This window comes from Pelodiscus sinensis, chromosome 8, assembly GCF_052426305.1.
Source record: "Pelodiscus sinensis isolate ZL-2025 chromosome 8, ASM5242630v1, whole genome shotgun sequence".
Classification (NCBI taxonomy): domain Eukaryota; kingdom Metazoa; phylum Chordata; order Testudines; family Trionychidae; genus Pelodiscus; species Pelodiscus sinensis.
In genome coordinates, this window is record NC_143059.1 from 66,759,191 (window position 1) to 66,777,289 (window position 18,099).

Sequence of the window (18,099 nt, forward strand, 5' to 3'; positions counted from 1 at the left end):
CACTGTGCCCTAAATGACAACAGATGTAAGACAGAACAGGCAAACGAGTTCCAGAGTCAAAAGCCTTCTATTGAGGGCATCCTATCCATGATCCTAGAGACTATTTCCAGTAGTGCCACAATTAATGTCTGGATTAGTGGTGCATAGAGTATGTGGGAATTTCCAAGATACTTAGGACCAAGGTAACCCTTTAACTTTGTGCAACCTGGCCCCCATTACATCTTGACAACACTATTATGCTAATGCTACCTGTGATGTCATGTCTTACTTATGGAAAAAAGACATTATTAATCAGCTCCTTCCCTTGTTAACATGGGAAGGCTGCTGAACATAAAGCAAGAACAAACCGTAAATCTATAATTTAGAGTTAATAAGTCTACAGAGGTACAAATTTTAAAGTTTACACCAATGCTGTTTTCTCTAAAAGGCACAGATAAAACCCAGATATTTTCCTCCTCTAACTAGGAGCACACATAAAAGAGCAGCACTATTATCATTTACTTTTCTTCTGAAAGGTGTTCATTCAATTTCTTCCAAAACTTTTAGGGATAACTGCCAACCCAGCCTCTAAAGCTGAACCCACACATTTTGCATAGGCAGCCATTTGGCAGAAGACATAGCAAGTGGGATTTTAAAGGCTCCTTTGGAAATTTGCTACTGAAAGTTGCTAGTGGGTATGTACGTACAACACACACCCTACCTACCTCTTATCTACACTGGAACTTTGCCCCACCACCCACTAATTTGGCTCATTTTTACTTATGCCAACACCTAGGTGTCAACAAGGAAAGGCACAATTTGCACTGATGGAATTTATCTGGGGAGCAGGCAGGAATAAACTCAGAAGGACCAATCATTGCTTTCCTTGTTGACATTCAGGGGTTTCAGTGTCTGAAATTCCCACTGTGGACAAGACTTGAGTAATACTGTACAGATCCCCACATGGGCCAATTAAATCCTGCTTAAGCCCTCAAGTACGCTGACTTAAGTGGTACTTCAGTGATGTGTAAGCCCTCTGCACGGCAATGAATTTCTTCTATAGGTGACAGATCCTGATAGTCCTGAAAATTTATTTTCTTGGCATGCCACGGTTTTCCTCTGTGGTTTCTTGTATCCTTTTTTAGGACCCTACAAGCTCACATCAATGCTATTTTCTCTTTTTTTAAGCTGAAAATGTCACTTGTGGACATTTCTGGGTAAAGTAAATAACAGTCCCCTCTCCTGGGATACTTGGTGAGAACAGGGAACTACTTTTACAAACTGTTTTCGGATTCCACTGAAAAAAGAAACGCAAAGTTTTTCTGAAGAATATAAAGGGAATTTGGGGGTTCTGTGTGAAGATCAAGCCTATCTTAGAACTCAGTGAAGTCCTTCAGTTGATTTCAGTGGGCTTTTGATTAGCTACCATTGCCAATGACTCTTTCAAAATGAGACAGCCATACTTTCATTTTGTTTTCTTTCTGGAGCAAATGCAGCCCAGGCAGAAGTAGACAACTCCACTGACTGCAAGAATGTTGCAGCAATTTTACACCAGGTCTGGTCCTCTATCACGAGACAATCTTTAACTTCCACAAAAGCATTTTGCTCTAGCACATGTGATTTACATTCTTCTCTCACCATAGGAACGTCAGTGCTTTCAAAGATAACTTACAAGCACATAAAGCCCTAGAAAATTAAGTTTGCCTCCCCCCCCCCCCCCCCCCCCGCGATCCATCAGCTTTCCTCCACGCTGCCACCACACTGACCTCAGCCCATTGTCTGGAGGAAACTTCTTTTCATGGAATGACAGGTAATTCATTCTCCATCATGACTCATTCCTGGGCATTTTGAAGAGCAGAGAGAGATCACCCCCAAACTCCAAAATGTGACAATGCACACTATGGAGAGTGTTAATGTAATGCAAATCACTATCCTCTCAATGCTGGGTGAACTTGAACTGCAGCCTCAGAGGTGAATGGACAGGTCTTTTTCAACTAAATCCATGGGCATTTTGGATATATAGATATTTTTTTTTTGCTTGTAATGCTGATGGGGTCTGTTTCTGCAGCCCTTACTCATGGGATTAGTTTGTATTTGGGTAAGTAGTGCTGGCATCTGGCGGAGTCTACTAGCCCGAGGCTGATGATTGACATGACATTCCGAGTGGTTTGCTTTCATTACGTTTCTTACAGGCCTCAGTTAGGAACACACCTATAGTCCTATGAACTGAATAGTCCTGCAAGAGTAATTAGTCTTGCCTCTGTTTAATTGCCAGATGTATGAGAAATGAATTGTCCCTGCGAAATACTTTCAAAGTACTCCCTTCCTCATACTGACACATCCAGCTGCTCAATTCTCTTAGTGGCACAGATAAATTTGATGCTGGGATATATTACTGGAGTTTTCATCCTGTAACAGTTGTACAGTGAAGTCTTTGTTAACCAGAAAACTTTGTTAACCAGCATTGCCCCCAGCCACAATACTGTCATCTTTAGGTGCACAGGCCTGGCTTTACCATGATTGGCTTCATTTTTTATTTAAGAAGAACTAATCATCTTTTACTCAAAATAGAAATGGGAGACCAACTGCCTCTCACCACAAAACTACAAATATTAAAAACCTGTTTTACTATTATTGTCCAGTGGTTTTACCTAGGTTGATGGGACCCTTAGATAACTGGAACACCCTAATCCCCGAGCGTGCCGGATAACACAGATTTTACTGTATATGAAACCTTTAAATTTGTGCTTGGTTTGAGTGGTTTGTGTACGGTTAAAAACTTACTTGGACCCAAAGGTTGTCTCCAAAAACCAGAATTAGAGCCCACAAGTGTTGGTTGTCATATCAACTCTGAAATTGTTGTCTCAAACTGTACAGTGGCATCTTTGTGAAGGGACAGCTGGGAACTTAAGTTTTTGTCCCTCCTGAACTGAGATCTCCATTCTCCCAAGCCTTTCCTTCTCCATCTCTCCCTCACCATGGAAAACACCAGCATCCTTCCAGTTACTCAGGCAGTGTTACCTCTAATTTTTCCCACTGCTAAGTGGAATGAATTTGTTATTTGCACCAACACAGAGGTGATGTGTGGGGTTAAGGGGTTCTGAGCGTGGAAAGGGGCTCAGGCATGGGGCAAAAGGTGGTGGTGCAAGGGTGTGAGCTCTGGGTTAGGGCCACGGATGAGGGACTATGGGCTGGGACAGAGGATGAAGTGCAGGGGTGTGAGAGCTCCAGCTGGGGGTGCAGGGTATAGGGTGGGGCTGGGTCAAGCTCTGGGGCTACTGCAAGGAGAAATGACTTCCCCCAAGTTCTCTCTCCTCACAGCAGCACCTGGGCTGCAGGAGAGGGGTAGGGATGGCACCTCTCCATGCCATGGCAGCTGGACTGGAGCTGGGGAAGGGTCACCCTGGCTGCCGCAGTGGGTCTAAGGCTAGGTTGGAGCTGGAAGTGGGGAGGCCCTCCCCCAGCTGTGGCGGGTCCCTAGAGCACCTGTGTGGCCCTAACTAAGCAGCTGCATAGTTGCAGGGGACTTAGTACTCAGGTCCAATGTTCCCTCAAATCTTTTCCATCCAAGTGTGGATTTTTTCCATCCACGTGAACAATAAATGTTTTTGTGCACCAAGGCATGTGCGAATATGCACTAGCAGTAGAAACAAAAAAAAAATCTAGCAGTGGTTGCTCTACTAATCAGCAGGGTGGCATTTGAACCTCTCCTGAGCTGGCCACACAAGTGCTCAGCTCATGGGGAAACACCGCTCAGATCCATAATCTGGATGCCATTTTGGACATGGTCCTTTAAATCACATGCCTAGCCCACATTCAAGCCCCTTCAACCTGCATAACATTTCTCAGGTATTCTTGCCTATATGGACGTTCAATGCTCTTGTTCTGGCCTTTGTCCTGTTGCCTTGAAACTTACCTCTGTTGTGATGTCCAAAAACCCACCTCTATCTGGCACTGATAAAGCATATGGCAAACTGACTTCTGTTTTCATGATACATTCTTTTTACGGTCCCCTCACTCTCATAATCCCTCATCTCCATTTGTCTTGTTCCTTCTGACAACGTAGATTGTACTCTCTGGACTTAGGTATAGTTATCTTTATTACTAGTCCTTCCATGCCTAGCATGCCTGGGACCTGATCCTTGATTGGAGTTCCTAGGCAGTACTGAAATACTGGTAATAAATAACGATGTGCCTATTTCCACCCTTAAAAGAAAAGCACTGAAGCCTCATGCTGTAATGCACCATTGGGAGGTGGGCGGCTATATCTTTTCAGTGGATGAATTAGCTGCTGATTATTCCAAACAAGTCTGGGTAGATCTGTATGGCACAGATGGGATCAGCTATCTTTTTAGGTAGATAGAATGACATATCAGAAGTCTGGAGATCATGTCCCTGGTGGAATTGGCCAAATGGAGAATCTAGTTCTCTAGCCATTGAAATGTGAATTTTACACCACTCTTGGGAATACATTGATTGATCCACTGTCTAAAAACAAGTCTGGGCTGGTGGATAAAGAGAAGGTCATTTGGCATTATCAGTGCAGGAAGAACCCCGACTATTTTCAGCAAGCAATTTTGCACACAATGTACTCGAGCTCTTATACGAAGTCCAATCATTGTGGCATCCATATATTTAAGGGCCAAATTATGCTATCAGTTTTGTACCTGCCATTCACACTAATTCTAATGGTAGCAGAATTAATTCCTTAGCAAGAAGAGGAGGAAGAAAAAGCACACACTGTATCCAACACTACCTTAGGGCCAGTCCAGTTGCCTTACTCATCTGAGTTGTCAGAGTGAAAACAACTTGCTCAGGTGAGTAATATAAGCTAGCATTAGCTCTGAATTTGCCCCTTAAAATATGATTGGGCATTGATAAATTTGAACTGACACTTTCTTCCAAACTGTAGCAATCCCTGAAACCCCTTGCAGTGGATTTTTGAATTTTTATTGCAATGTAGATTAGTTTTCCTGCTTTATGTACTATCCTGTGCATGGTGTACTGAAACTTTGCCTAAACCACAATATAAATACTGAGTGGTACAAGATGTAACTGACCCATCCTTCACTCTAACCTTCCGTGGGCTTCCATGGATCCAAATAACCAATTTCAGTTGGTTCCCAGGGAGCACAAGAAACAGGTGAAGTGGACTGAAGAGCCTACAGCAAAGGGGTTACAAGAGACATTCTGGAGGCTTTACAATGCACAGCTAAATCATCTGGAACATTGATGAGGTTGTGTTCTGGAGAAAGTGTGTGGAAGGAATGGCTTATACCCCAGCAATGGATAATCATTTCCTAAGCCACTTCCGATTTTGTCTGACTGCCCCACGTGATTAAATATCAAATGGCCTCTCGTTCCCCTGTGTTTTGATATGGTAACTCTGGTTGCAGTTCCATGATGACTGAGACTGTGCCAACCCCACTAAACCAAATTTCCTTTCGGATTGTAAAGGAAGCTGCTGCAGTGATTAACCCAGCTCTTTTTATGTACAGTGCTAGGTCTGAAACCACACCCCTTAGACACATATAATCCCAGTGGTTTTAAAGGCGTAACTCATACAAGTAAGAGCAACAGACCTGGATTTATACAGATTACAATAGAGTTTGAACAATGCTTCCTGACCCCTGAGGAAAAGGGAAGAGAGAGAACTATTAAGATTTGTAAATATTGTACTAACAATGCTTTCATTTTCTAAACGTTTCCACAACTAACATTTAACTCTTGTACAGAATGTTTTACCTTCAAAGCATTTACAACCTTTAAATAACTAATCCTCACAATAGCTTGAGGGGGTTGGAATTATTATTCTGCCCAATGTACAGATGGAACAACTGAGGCAAGAAAGTGAAATGACATCACAGGTCAAAGAGGGAGTCAGTATCAAGGAGGCACATTACTCTTTGGTGTTATTGCACTGAATGAGTGGTGAATTCAGACCAAGGTATTTTTTTTCTCCACATTGACCTCTCATAAATGAGAATCCACATACAAGTCTTAACTGACTCACTCATCCTTTCAGTCCCTAATATGAGGCAGACTGGACTTTGTTGCTCTCTGAGGTAGCTAGCCATGATGAGAAGAAAAACAAATGACAGCAGTTTTCTCAAAAGACAATGTACTTAAAAGATCCCAGCAATCCTCTGCTGTTAACATTATGGACAAAACTGGATTGGTGTGTTAGCACTGGACAGTGTTTAACAAACATCCCTTACTGCACATGCTGCTTATACTATTTGGAACCTGTTCAGGAGCTGTATTTGGTCTGTATTCAGGCTGATCAAACAAAAATCAAAATGGGTCTCCCACTAGTTTGTGCTGATTGTCATAAGAAATCTCAAATCGGGCAAGTGAACTCCTGGTACAAGGGTTGTAAAAAAACAAAAAATAAAACCCCAAAACAGAAAAACCACTAAAATCTGTAGATTTCCCCTTCAATTGTATGCATGCAGTTTAACTAATCCAGACGGTCTCATCTTGATGTCCATGTGTGTTCTGCTCTTCTAGTTGTGGCAGGGTTTTATTGGTGGGTTGAATTTATGGCAGGAGCACATTTAATGTGAGAAGCATCTTCACCTGACAGTTTATCCATTAGTTCTGTTTCATATTTCTGTACTGTAATTAGGAGATGTGAAAGTAACTGTTTACATGGCTAACCGATGAGTCTAGGCTCATCAGTTAACATGTATGGTTACATGCACCCCCCTCCCCATGCACGCTGCTGCCTCTTTATCAGAGGCAGCAGCGCAGTGGGGCAGGCGGAAACCGGTGCACGTGGGGAGCCAGCTTTTACTCCAGCACCCCTCGTGTACTTTCTCCCACAGAGCACCTGCCCTCATGCGCTGCTGCCTCTAATAGAGGCATCAGAGTTGGGGAGGACATGCAGAAGCCAGCGTGCACCAGCTCCCGCCTGTCACCTCCTCCCTACCCCATAACTGCTGAAATCTTCAGCAGTTACAGGTTTACCTAATTAAATGCTTTTTAACATCCCTAACTGTAGGTCATAGAAATCTCCCACTATGCTCAAAGTCCCTTTTATGCCAGACACTGTACACATGCAAAGAGAGTTCCCTCCCCCGAGAGCTTATCCATCTCTCTGATCTGCATTTTTTTTGCAAGCTCATTTTATAAGGTTAATAGGAATTCAACAAAGATACAACATCAAATCAACCAAAGAACAATTAAAAGGATTTCCAAAGGATAAAGGCTTCAGGAAAATAATGGGGGCATGTTTCCTTAATTGTAACAATAGTTTAGGAATGAAATGTCTCATAGTAGAAGGCAGCACTAAGGGTCAGAGTCTGCTCTGGAGTTACTCCTGATCTACACCAATGTGAATGAGATCACAGTTTGGCTCCAAGTCTTTCTGGGGAGTTGAAGCTTTGCTTGGTTGGATAATCTCTGAAAGGGAGCCAGTCATCGAGACTGTTTGCCTCATGCTTTCCTTCCAAGTGTGTCAGGTGCTCCAGGACTCCTGTGTCTTGTATTTTGGTCATCAAAGTTTCAACATCCATTATTCTTTTTGTATTCAGTGGGATATTGAAGCCATCATGAGCTGGGAATTCAGTTCCCTCAATGCCTAATTCTTTAAGAACTAGTGCAAGTATCTTTGGAAGAGAGTTATTGCTGAGCTGCAAGAACTAAGAATGGGTATCCCCACCAGATATGCAGGAAGAAACCTGTCTCCCCACATTTTCATCAGCCTCTATCAATTTTTAAAAACCCCTTTAAAGTGCAAGTGTTATTTAAGCTATGTACTTGCCCTGTTGACTATACAGTGAGCAAGTAACAGTGTAAATAAGGCAGTCATTCTTACTAACTCCGATTCAAATCAAAGGGAACTATTCCTGAGAAAGCACTGAACACAAAGTAAGAAAGCACTTCAGGATTTAGGCCAATAACAACAGCACCCAATGCTCAGAGTACATTTATGCAAAAAAGTGATTTACCAAGGCAAATATCCCCATTCTACAGATGGGGAAACAGAGGCCCAGATATGTCATGATTTTTACTTGTTGCATGGCAGATGAGTCAGTGGCAGAGCTGTGAAAGGCACTGATGCTGCACCTATGAAATAACATTGCCACACAGGGTCCAGAGAGGCCAGAGGCAATGTTACCTCTAAATGTTTCCATCCATGTGCAGAATAAATTTTGTTATGTGCACTAAGGCATGTGCAGATTAAAAACACATGCTTCTGGCTATGTGTACTTTGCTACTCAGCTGGGAGGCATTTGAATCACTGCTAGGTGGCCACCCAAAGGCTCAGCTTATAGGGCACATTGGCCAGGGGCTGAGAAATCCACCGTTTTCATTAATAGCACAAAACAGGACTGGGTCCAAGGAAGATGTCTGGACTCTTTCACCTTCCTGGCCCAGTTACCATTATTGACTCACAAGCTTGGCCTTGGAAACAGAGAAGAGAGAGGAGAGGAAGGAGGGGAAGAGAGCTCTTAGGCACATTGTCAATATCTAAGCATGAGAAGCGGGGGGAACAGTCCTTGGACACAGTGTCAATAACTAAATAGAGACTGTCTCAAAAAGAGCATGTGTTGCTGACAGACATCAAAGTGCTTCCATTGAAAGGAACTTACTTGCAAGAAAACAAATCCTTGAGATCAGCCTGTGTCATTAGCTACCAAATGGTTCAGCTTTGTTATTATGTAAATGACATATTGAAATACAAATTGGGCGCCTTACAGTGTAATTATTGCTGCCTATTAATTTCCTTCATTTCTTACCAGCATTTCCCTCTAAACCCCTCTTATCTAACACTGGTGAGGCTGCTTTGTTTGGCTTGTTTTCTTCCTCAGAGAGGAAAGAACAACCGTGGGAAATAGAAACTTTTCATTAAATCTTGTATTTCAATCAAAAAATAATAAAACACCACACATTTCACTGGCATCTTTCGTTTGAAAACAACAGTGGTTACTGACGCTCTCCTGCAGTACAGGAGATCAAAGCGCTTTACAAAGGAGGTCAGGCACATCACTGCGTAACAGATGGGGACAATGAGGTGCAGAGAAAGGACTCGGCCACGCTCATCCAGTGACAGTGCTGGGAACCCAACCCAGAGCTCCTGAGGCCTAGTTCAATGTCAAATCCACTAGGCCAAGCTGTCTCCCTGATTACGGAAATCACCAGTTCCTTTACTAGTGTTCACCTTCCTATATGTGATCCCACAAACAACTTCCCACACTGATTTCACAGAATGGTTACGTGCTTTGCCTATGGTATATGGGGAGATGTTCATCCCTGTGCAGAGGGGCACTCATACATCACGTAGGTCCTCAAAAGAGTGCTTAAAGATAGGCCTTGTGCTGGTCCCCTGCTCTGTGGCTGAATTTCACGCACAGGGAATGTGGCAGGTGCCCTCATCTGCAGTCCCATGCATTTGGGTGCTTTCTGCAGTCCTGTGCTTTCTCATTGGGTTTAACTAGCATTCCCCAGAGAGTCCCAGGCTGAGCAAGCCATTATGATTTTCTTAAGGGAGAAGACTCCAAAGCAGAGGGGTTATTCTCTCCCCCATATGCTGCACTGTTACCATTAAGTAAGAGGGCAGCATGAGGTAGGCCAAGCCAGTGCTGTCTCTGGCTAGAGGAGGCAACACTACTTAGTTGTTATTTATGGAAACTTCACAGTACGCCTTTGAACAGTCAATACTACATCATAGGGAGGAAGAACCATGAGGACAGAACTTTATTATTCTTAACAAGAAGAACGGTGGAAAGATCTTCATTACTTGACTAAGTTTGTAGGGCTCAGTTATTTAAACTGTATTTCAGGGATGTGTTTATGATCACAGCTTAGGGAAGACTACAGAGGGTGGATTGTTACCTTACCTTTGAAGCACACAGGAACTGCCGAACGATAGAACAAAGGGAATATTTAGAAAGATCAAAGCCTTCCCAGGTTTTTAGATATTGCTTTTAAGTTAATTTTGAAAAGTAGCTCCTCCTTCACTGACCTGACCTGCTGCTGCTCCTCCTTATTTTGCGAGCAACACAGGAGGCCGTCCAGCTCAGCAAGGACCTGCGTGGTGAGGCAAATTACAAGTCAGAAGCAAGTGGGAAAGCAGTGAAACACACACCAATATTAAACACAAAGTGGCTTCTGTCTCTCTAGAGAACAGAGGCCTTTGAGGTTTCAAGGTGAAGAAGAAAGCAGTGAATTCAGAAACTGAGCACTCTCTCCAATAGAGACTGTTTGATTTGTTCACCCAGCACAGTGGGGCTCTGATTCTGACTGGAAGGCTCTAGATGCTCCAGGAATTCAAATAATACTGATAATATTGCTGAATAAGCCATCTCAATTAAGGTCTGGAAGTTAACATTAGGCGAATTCAGTTAATATACTGACCATAGACTCTGCAGTGAGATGATCCACAGTTACTGGTTATGAAGGACAAGGAAGAAACTAATTCATATCATATACAAGTGCTCTGTGCTTGGTGGGCCATAGTCTGGAAGCTTCTGTTTCTTTATGGAACAAAAACTGAACTCCACCCCCAAAACTGACCCAACTCCAGGCTCAGAGCAGCATCAGTAAGATAAAGGAAATACACGGGGTTATGTACCTGGTCTCCGGAAAACCCTGCTTCAATTTAACAAGTGTTTCTTGTGGCATCGAAGCAGAGAGTTCTGGCTGTGCTGCTCGTTTGCCGGCTGTGTAGTTCAGATCTAAGGCTATACTTCTCCTCCATGTGCTGTGTTCTGAGCCAGGTTCTGGTTTAGCTCTGCAAGTTAGGAGACCTACATGGCTGAAACAGACCACAGCCACCAGGGCTCACTTTAAAGGATAATGTCAAGTTAGACCCAGTTCTGGATTCAGCAAAGGCCAACGCAGTAGTTCTCCGTTCTGTCTCCCCAGCAGCGAATATATAGACTTTCCCCCAAGTACTGGGTGCAAGCAGTGGTGATTGTGAGGGGCTGCAGAGTGGAGATTCATTTCTTGCTCACTAGTGCCTGCTGCCACATGGCCCATCTCTGGCTCCTTACTGTTTCAAAGAAAACCGTGGACTAAGCTGTGGTAAAACAATGAAGAAGACAAACCCCACACGAATATCCTCCCAACATCTTTCTTTATCCAAGGAACTAGCCACACAGAAGGCAGCCCCCCCTCTGTCATTTTCACCAGGACTTACCTTTTAGGCAGGTAAATTGGATAACCTTGTACTTGGCTCTTCTCTCATTACACAAGTGGCATCTTCAGACCAAAGGAGATACAGTAGTTAGCAACATCTGCTGGGGAAAAACAAAGAAATAAAGCTTTGTAACAGCAAGATCAGATCCATGGTATTTAACTGTGCCCTTAGCTATCCAAGCAGAAGTTATTTGTAGAGATGGGCAAAACAAGGCACAGTTCAGATACAAGCTTCATTCAATCAGAACCCACAAAGTTCAGCAGGGTTTGGATACTGTTTTGCTCACATCTGGTTACTTCAAATTATGGAACTCATCATTGTGGTAAATCCCAAAGGGGCAGAGCCTCCTTACAGATCAAATGCTACTCTGGATGATCTCTAGATAGGTCCTGAAATCTTAGAAGTCCAGGCAGACCATCTAATGTCCATTACTAGAAGCTTACTGTGCCACCAAAGCTTTTGGTGAACACGTGTTCACCAGCCCTGGAGCAGCATTCCTTGCTAAATAAGAGTTGGAATCTGTTCTCTTCCATCCTAGTAATATGCCTGTACCAAGACAGCCGCTGAGACCAAACTAGGGCTGATGGGGATGGTTGGTGAGTTTGGCTACAAAAATCCCCATTTCTGTTCTTGTCCTGCCACTTGATATGAAGCTGTAGCCAGACACAAAAACCCCATCTTGTTCCCCCCCCCCCTCCAGAGAGCAAGAGAAAGGCAGTCAGCCTTTGATGCCCTGGGAACGCAGGTGTGCTGCCTGTCCCTGACTCTACCATAAACAGAAACCAGACAGTAAATGGGCTAGCTGACGACCCGGGACCTCCCGTCGCCCTGATGGCTAGTACCAGTAATTGACACGCCTGCACTGTCCCAGGAGAGGAATCTTCGCCCATCATATACCAGAGGTGCCCATTGTCTGCATTTTCCCAGGTGTAAATTATGCTTTGCACCCTTCGTGGGAAACTTGGCATTCAAAGCCATTTTTCCTAATTGGCCACTTGAGCCTAGGAAGAAGCCTTCATGACCCAAGGGGTATAAAAGAGGTTCAGCAGCCCACCCCATTTGAGCTCCAATCATCTATACCTGCTGGCAGGTATTGATTGTCTCCCGAGGTCTGTGGGACGCCCAACCTCGCCCTACTTCTTCCCGAGGGATTGAGAGAAAGACGCTGGCCACGCCAAGTCTGGAATGCAGGGGTAAGAATATATACCTGCTATGTGTCTATTTTGCAAGCATTTAATAAGAGCTCAGAGAACCAAAAGGGTTTCATGGTACCTGTAAGTAACTTATTAGTGTAATTTCTGTCCTGTCCTTTGTAGTGGCTGTGTTATCTGTAACACAGTAGTAGCATTTAACAACTAAGTTTACCCTGTAACAATAAAATAGTAACTGTTTAAGCTTTAACCTGACTCCTTCAGTTGCTGTAACAGAACCAAGCACAATTTAAAAGAACTTCAGCCGGTCATAAGGGACTCACTGCCCTGACCGTCGGCTGACAGAAGCAGCAGAGGAAGATGACAAAAACAATCTGATGTTCTTCACCATCAATGCCCATTTTTCATTGCTCTATGATAGCATGGATCTAGAGATAGATCTGGATAGCATGGATATAGAGATAACAGGCTCGACATCTCCTCATGAAACATGGTGGTGGCTCTTAGTATGTTATTAGTAAAGAGATTGCATTATTATTGACACATAAATAAGATACATTCCAGTGACCTATAGCATCTTTTCTTCCAAGGACCTCAAAGGACTTTATAGTGCATTAAGTCTCACTACAGCCACTGAAGTAGGCAAAGGTCATTCTCATGTGACAGATGGAGATTCAGTGTCCACTGTTGTGGCCACTTTGCATCGGCTTTGCTGGGATAATATGAGTGCACATTGGGAGGCAGAAATCTCTTCTTGGGATATACCCTGGGGCTTTGTCTACACTGCGAGTTTGTGCTGCAGAAAATATGCTGAGGGACTCATTAGCATAAGTTGCAATAATCATTAGCAGGGTTTGACAATCTATGTAATCTACTCGCCCATGGCGAGTAGATTACATCCCGGAAGAGCTGGGTTCGGGCGAGCTGCGCATGCGCAGAATGCCGGACGGAAGAGCCAGGTTCGGGCGATCTGCGCATGTGCAGAATGCCGGACAGCACGGCTGGCGAACAGGGCTCACCGCGGCTTGGTGAGCCCTAATCATTAGCATATTTTCTGCTGTTTCTTTTTGCGCAAGATCCTTATGCCTCTCTGGCAAAAACCCCTTGCGCAAAAAGAAAGGGCAGAAAATATGCTAATGATATTGCGACTTATGCTAATGAGCCCCTCGCAGTGTAGACAAAGCCTGGGTGTAGAGGCCTCTCCAGAAGATGTGGGGGGAGATGTTCTGAAAGTAGCAGTGGGTATTATATGAGAACTTGGTAACAGAATTGGACAAGTAACTGAAAATGTTTTCCATGCCTATTGGCTTGAATGAAAAACAGATTTCACACTAGATTCTGTGTGCCCCGTTTCTGCATTCATTTTCTGTAACTCTCAGAGCAAAGGAATTTGCAGGGATGAAACGTACATGGAGGTGGTGGATTTTAAGTAACTATCTACAGAAAATGAATGTTGAATATATTAAGGAACCTGAGCACCAAGGAGCTCGTAGGTCATACACATTCACCATGGCTTGTAATCATACAGTGGATACTCACTACCACCTGCTTATGAACACTCTCTGGAACAGGGGGTAGTCACTCACATTCACTGACAAATCACTGCCAATTACATCAATTTGAGAAAATCAGCAGCTGATTATGGACAATTTATAAACAGAAAGAATTGGAATACATCATATGGGAAGAATTATTCACTGTTTGATAGCACATGTAATTTTCTATGCATATCTAGAGCACTTTCATTGAAGACTCGGAAAATACTTTATAAACAGTAATGCATTAAACCATCCAAGCCCCTATGATAGAGATGGATCTAAGTTGTTTCCCCTGTTTTACAGACTGGTAAGCTGAGATGCAGAGAAGTGACTTGGCTAAGGCCAGACAGAAAATCAGTGGCGGAGACAGAAATAAGACTTAGGAATCTTGTTGCCCTGTTCTTACTTCAGCCACTATAGCCACATTCTAGTCTCATTTCATTGTGATAACATGCTCACAAGCCGGAATAGCAGTGGTAAGCTCCTCTGACTTCTGGCCACATGCCCCTTTCCAGGATGGTCAAGAGGTGCCTGTTCCTCACCTTGTGACAGGAAATCTTTGGCTTTGCATCAGCATGTGGGCTTCAGCCTTAAGGGGCATGGTAGGGGAGCCCAGGCCCTCCCTCTCCACCAAGTTTTAGCCCAGGGCCCTGTGGAAAGCAATATCAGTCAGGTCCTCCAATCCATGCAGCAAGTCCAAGTCACTTCCCTGGGTTCCTTCCTTCCTTCAAGTTGGGCCGTGGCCAAATAAGCAGTCTCTCAATAGCAATAAAAAAGTTGAAAGGAGCAGAATCTCAAAACGGATGGTGGTGAGAGATCGCACTGCCTGTAGGCCATATCCACTCTCCAGTTGCCTCTCAAGCTCTATTGTCTGTCTGGCTCTTTCCAGCATCCTGTCCATTACTCTTTGCCTGGTCTTCTGAAATCCCTTTTAACCTGCTCTTCCAGTGGGAGCTTGCCTTTTAGCCCCTCTGGGCCCAGTGTGGTCTTTGTAAACCCCATCATGCTTGTTACCTGTATACGTGATCTTTACAAATGAACATGCCTAAATTAGTCTGGTTCATCAGCGTCCAGTCTAAACAATGCCATTTAGAAATGCTCAGATTCACCCTGTGCCAACCTAGCCTGCAGGACTACACAACTCCAATCCTTCTACATTGTCAAGCACCAGTAAAATACTCAACACTATAAGAACCCAAAGGGGGAGAGTTCCTACCTCAAAGGATTCTCAGTCTAAAAGATATGAAGATGGGATTCACAGGGAAGTCAAGAAGAAACAACTTACATGTACATCATGTACACATGTACAATGATGGGGTCCAAATTAGTTGTTTCCACTCAAGTAAGAGATGTAGTCCTTGTGGATTGTTCTCTGAAAACATCCACTCAGTGTGCAGCATCAAACAAGCAAACTGCATGTGGGGAATCATTAAGACAGGGATAAGTAATAAGACAGATATCAGAGGGGTAGCTGTGTTAGTCTGAATCTGCATAAACAACGAGAAGTCCTGTGGCACCTTCTAGACTAACAGATTTATTGGAGCGTAAGCCTTCGTGGACAAAGACCCACTTTGTCAGATGTGAAGAAGTGGATCTTTGCCCACGAAAGCTTATGTTCCAATAAATTTGTTAGTCTAGAAGGTGACACAGGACTTCTTGTTGTTTAATAAGACAGAAAATATCATAATGCCTCTCCATAAATCTATGGTATGCCCACATCTTGAACATTGTGTGCAGATGTGGTCACCCCATCTCAAAAGAGATACATTAGAATTGGAAAAGGTACAGAAAAAGGCAACAAAAACAATTAGGGGTATGGGATGGCTTCTTTGTGAGGAGAGGTTAATAAAATGACACTTCTCAACCTGGAAAATAGACTTCTAAGGAAGGATATGATTAAGGTCTAAAAAAACATGACTGGTGTGGAGAAAGTGAATAAGGCAGTGATATTTATTCCTCTTAATACAAGAACTAGGAGTAAACAAATGAAATTAATAGACAACAGGTATTTCTTCATACCATGCACAATCAACCTGTGGAACTCTTTGTCAGAAGATTTGAGAAGACCAAGAGTAACAGTGTTCAAAAAAAGAACTAGATAAATTCATGGAGGTTAGGTCCATATATAGCCATTAGGTAGTATGAGTAAGGAGGGTGTTCTCAGCCTCTCTTTGTCAGAACCTGAGAATGGATGACAGGATGATCAGTTGATTACCTGTGTTCTGTTCATTCCTTCTGAAGCAAGTGGCATTGGCCACTGTGGGAGGACAGGATACCAGGCCAGATGGCTTTGTTCTGACACAGTATGGCTGTTTTTATGTTCACAGGAGGGTTTTGACATCTTAAGATAATTAGAATGGTTCTCTTATGGGAATTGTGGGAAAAGTGAAGTGAATCTTAAGGAAGGACTTGAATGTGACATAGGCAGGGGCGTGGTGAACAGGAAACTTTAAAAAATTAATAGTTTTGCAGCACCTTAGAGACCAACAAAACATGTGGATGGTATCATGAGCTTTCGTGGGCACAGCCCACTTTTTCAGATGACTGGAGTTAAGGAGTCCAGGTTCCTAATAAGTAGCAGAGAAAGAGAGGAGAAAGTGTTGTATGTAAATAGAAACTATACTTGTGCAAAAACTGGGCATGCCTGCCTTCACTTATTTTTCTTGCAGGAAAGTTCAGCCCAGTGATAAACCCCTTTCTCCAATAGGAGGAGAAAGATCAATTCTCGATTCGTTTACAAAGCAACTACATTCCTAATACCCCACAGACTTGGTATTTGGGCCTGCAGCCCTAGAACTAACAACGAAGAGAACTGTAACCCAAGACTGTAGCTTTAGGTCTGGGATTGTCCAAAGGGCCTGAATTTGGCACCCCAGCTTAAGGGCCAATATCTTTTGAAGTCATCGGAAACTTGTTAGGATGCTATCATTCCTTGGCACTCGGACTTCCTTAGTGGGATGCCCAGGGGGGCTTTTTGTGCTAGAAACCAGTCAATGAAAGCGGAGGGCTTGTTTGGACTGTATTAAGGGGCTAGTAAGTGCGTCATCAGTCACTAGTTACATAAACTGGTCCTGAGTGCAGTCAGGCTTTGAGTGGGGATGAGGAAGGGCCACACTTAGAATTCGCGCCTCAGCACACTCGTGAACACAGTTTCTCTGTCTCTGCTTGCCTCCTTACCATGCTCAGTAGCAGCTCAGCCAAATCAATTACCAGCAGTCGTGCTCAGTAGTGATTCAAATTTTGCTGTGTAGACACTGTAGGCAAGACAAGACAGAGATAAGATGGAGGTTGGAGAAAAGGCATAAATAAGAAGATTATTATTTTCTACCTGTCTGCCCCAGCTGCCTTGTGGATTGGCTGTTGGCTGGGATACGTTTCATTGGTATTTAATTGTTGTTGCACTTAACGATACATTACAGAGTGTAATTTAACATTGCTGGTCAGATAGAGAGATAAGCAAGGTTTACACAAATAGCTGCCAGAGCAGAGAATCATTTCTGTCTAATTCTAGAGGCCTTTGTAGTTAGTGGCTCCAGACAAGGGTGGGACACCATGGTATTGACATCACAGCTCCAGATATTTCTGGGAGTTGTAGGAAAATCTTGTAACACCGGAAGAAAAGCTTTTAAACAAAAATTATAGTAGAGTTCCTCAGCCGCTATAAATTGGTGCAGCTACACTGCAGTTGCCATAGTGATGCTGATTTACACCTGCTGAATATCTGGACGCACATTGTTATGATTCATTTATCCTCTTCAGCACTGATCTGCAAAAGGGGGAGGGGAAAAAAAAGATTGTGCTCCCCATATTATTTATGTGTTGTTACTAGTTCACATATGAAAGGTTGAAAGTCATCTTAAAGGGTCCCCTCTGACACTTTTCACCTTATCAATATAAGGAATGTCTAGACTATCCTTCCGTGCTTTTGTCATAGAATTTGGGAGGTGAGGAAAAGTGGTCTCAGAGATGTGGATTAAAAGCTCCGTTAACCCTTGGCTGATGGGACCAAAGAATTGATTCTTTAGTGAAGACACACCCACATCTCAGGGATCCTTGTCACTAGCTCTCCACCAGGACTCTCTGGTCCTGCAACATCCGTGCTGGACCACGGATGTGGCCAGATCAGAGAATCCCAATTAAGAGAGTTTCAACCTGTACTTCTTCACACAATGCAGAGTTAATCTGTGGTACTCTTTGCCTGAGGATGCTGTGAAAGCTAAGACTAGAACAAGGTTCAAAAAAGAGCTAGATAAATTCGAGGATAGGTCCATTAACGGCTATTAGC

At 43.5% G+C, this 18,099-nt stretch overlaps 1 protein-coding gene and 1 long non-coding RNA gene across 4 annotated transcripts in view; one reads left to right on the forward strand and one right to left on the reverse strand.

Moving 5' to 3' along the window:
• The window catches only part of MXI1 (MAX interactor 1, dimerization protein), a 158,194-nt gene that overhangs the window by 117,589 nt on the left and 22,506 nt on the right, over positions 1 to 18,099 (reverse strand). For all 3 annotated transcript variants that reach the window (XM_089780217.1, XM_089780219.1, XM_089780218.1), the window contains 4 exons: positions 16,992 to 17,068; positions 11,126 to 11,222; positions 10,559 to 10,978; positions 9,950 to 10,014 (listed from right to left, as the gene is read on the reverse strand). In XM_089780217.1, coding sequence (XP_089636343.1) covers positions 9,950 to 10,014; positions 10,559 to 10,608 — 115 coding nt within the window. In that variant the 5' untranslated portion in view covers positions 10,609 to 10,978; positions 11,126 to 11,222; positions 16,992 to 17,068. The remainder of the gene's footprint in view (positions 1 to 9,949; positions 10,015 to 10,558; positions 10,979 to 11,125; positions 11,223 to 16,991; positions 17,069 to 18,099) is intronic.
• Positions 1 to 18,099, forward strand: part of LOC106732807 (uncharacterized) — a 45,908-nt gene that overhangs the window by 7,605 nt on the left and 20,204 nt on the right. The gene's annotated exons all lie outside the window — the stretch shown is intronic.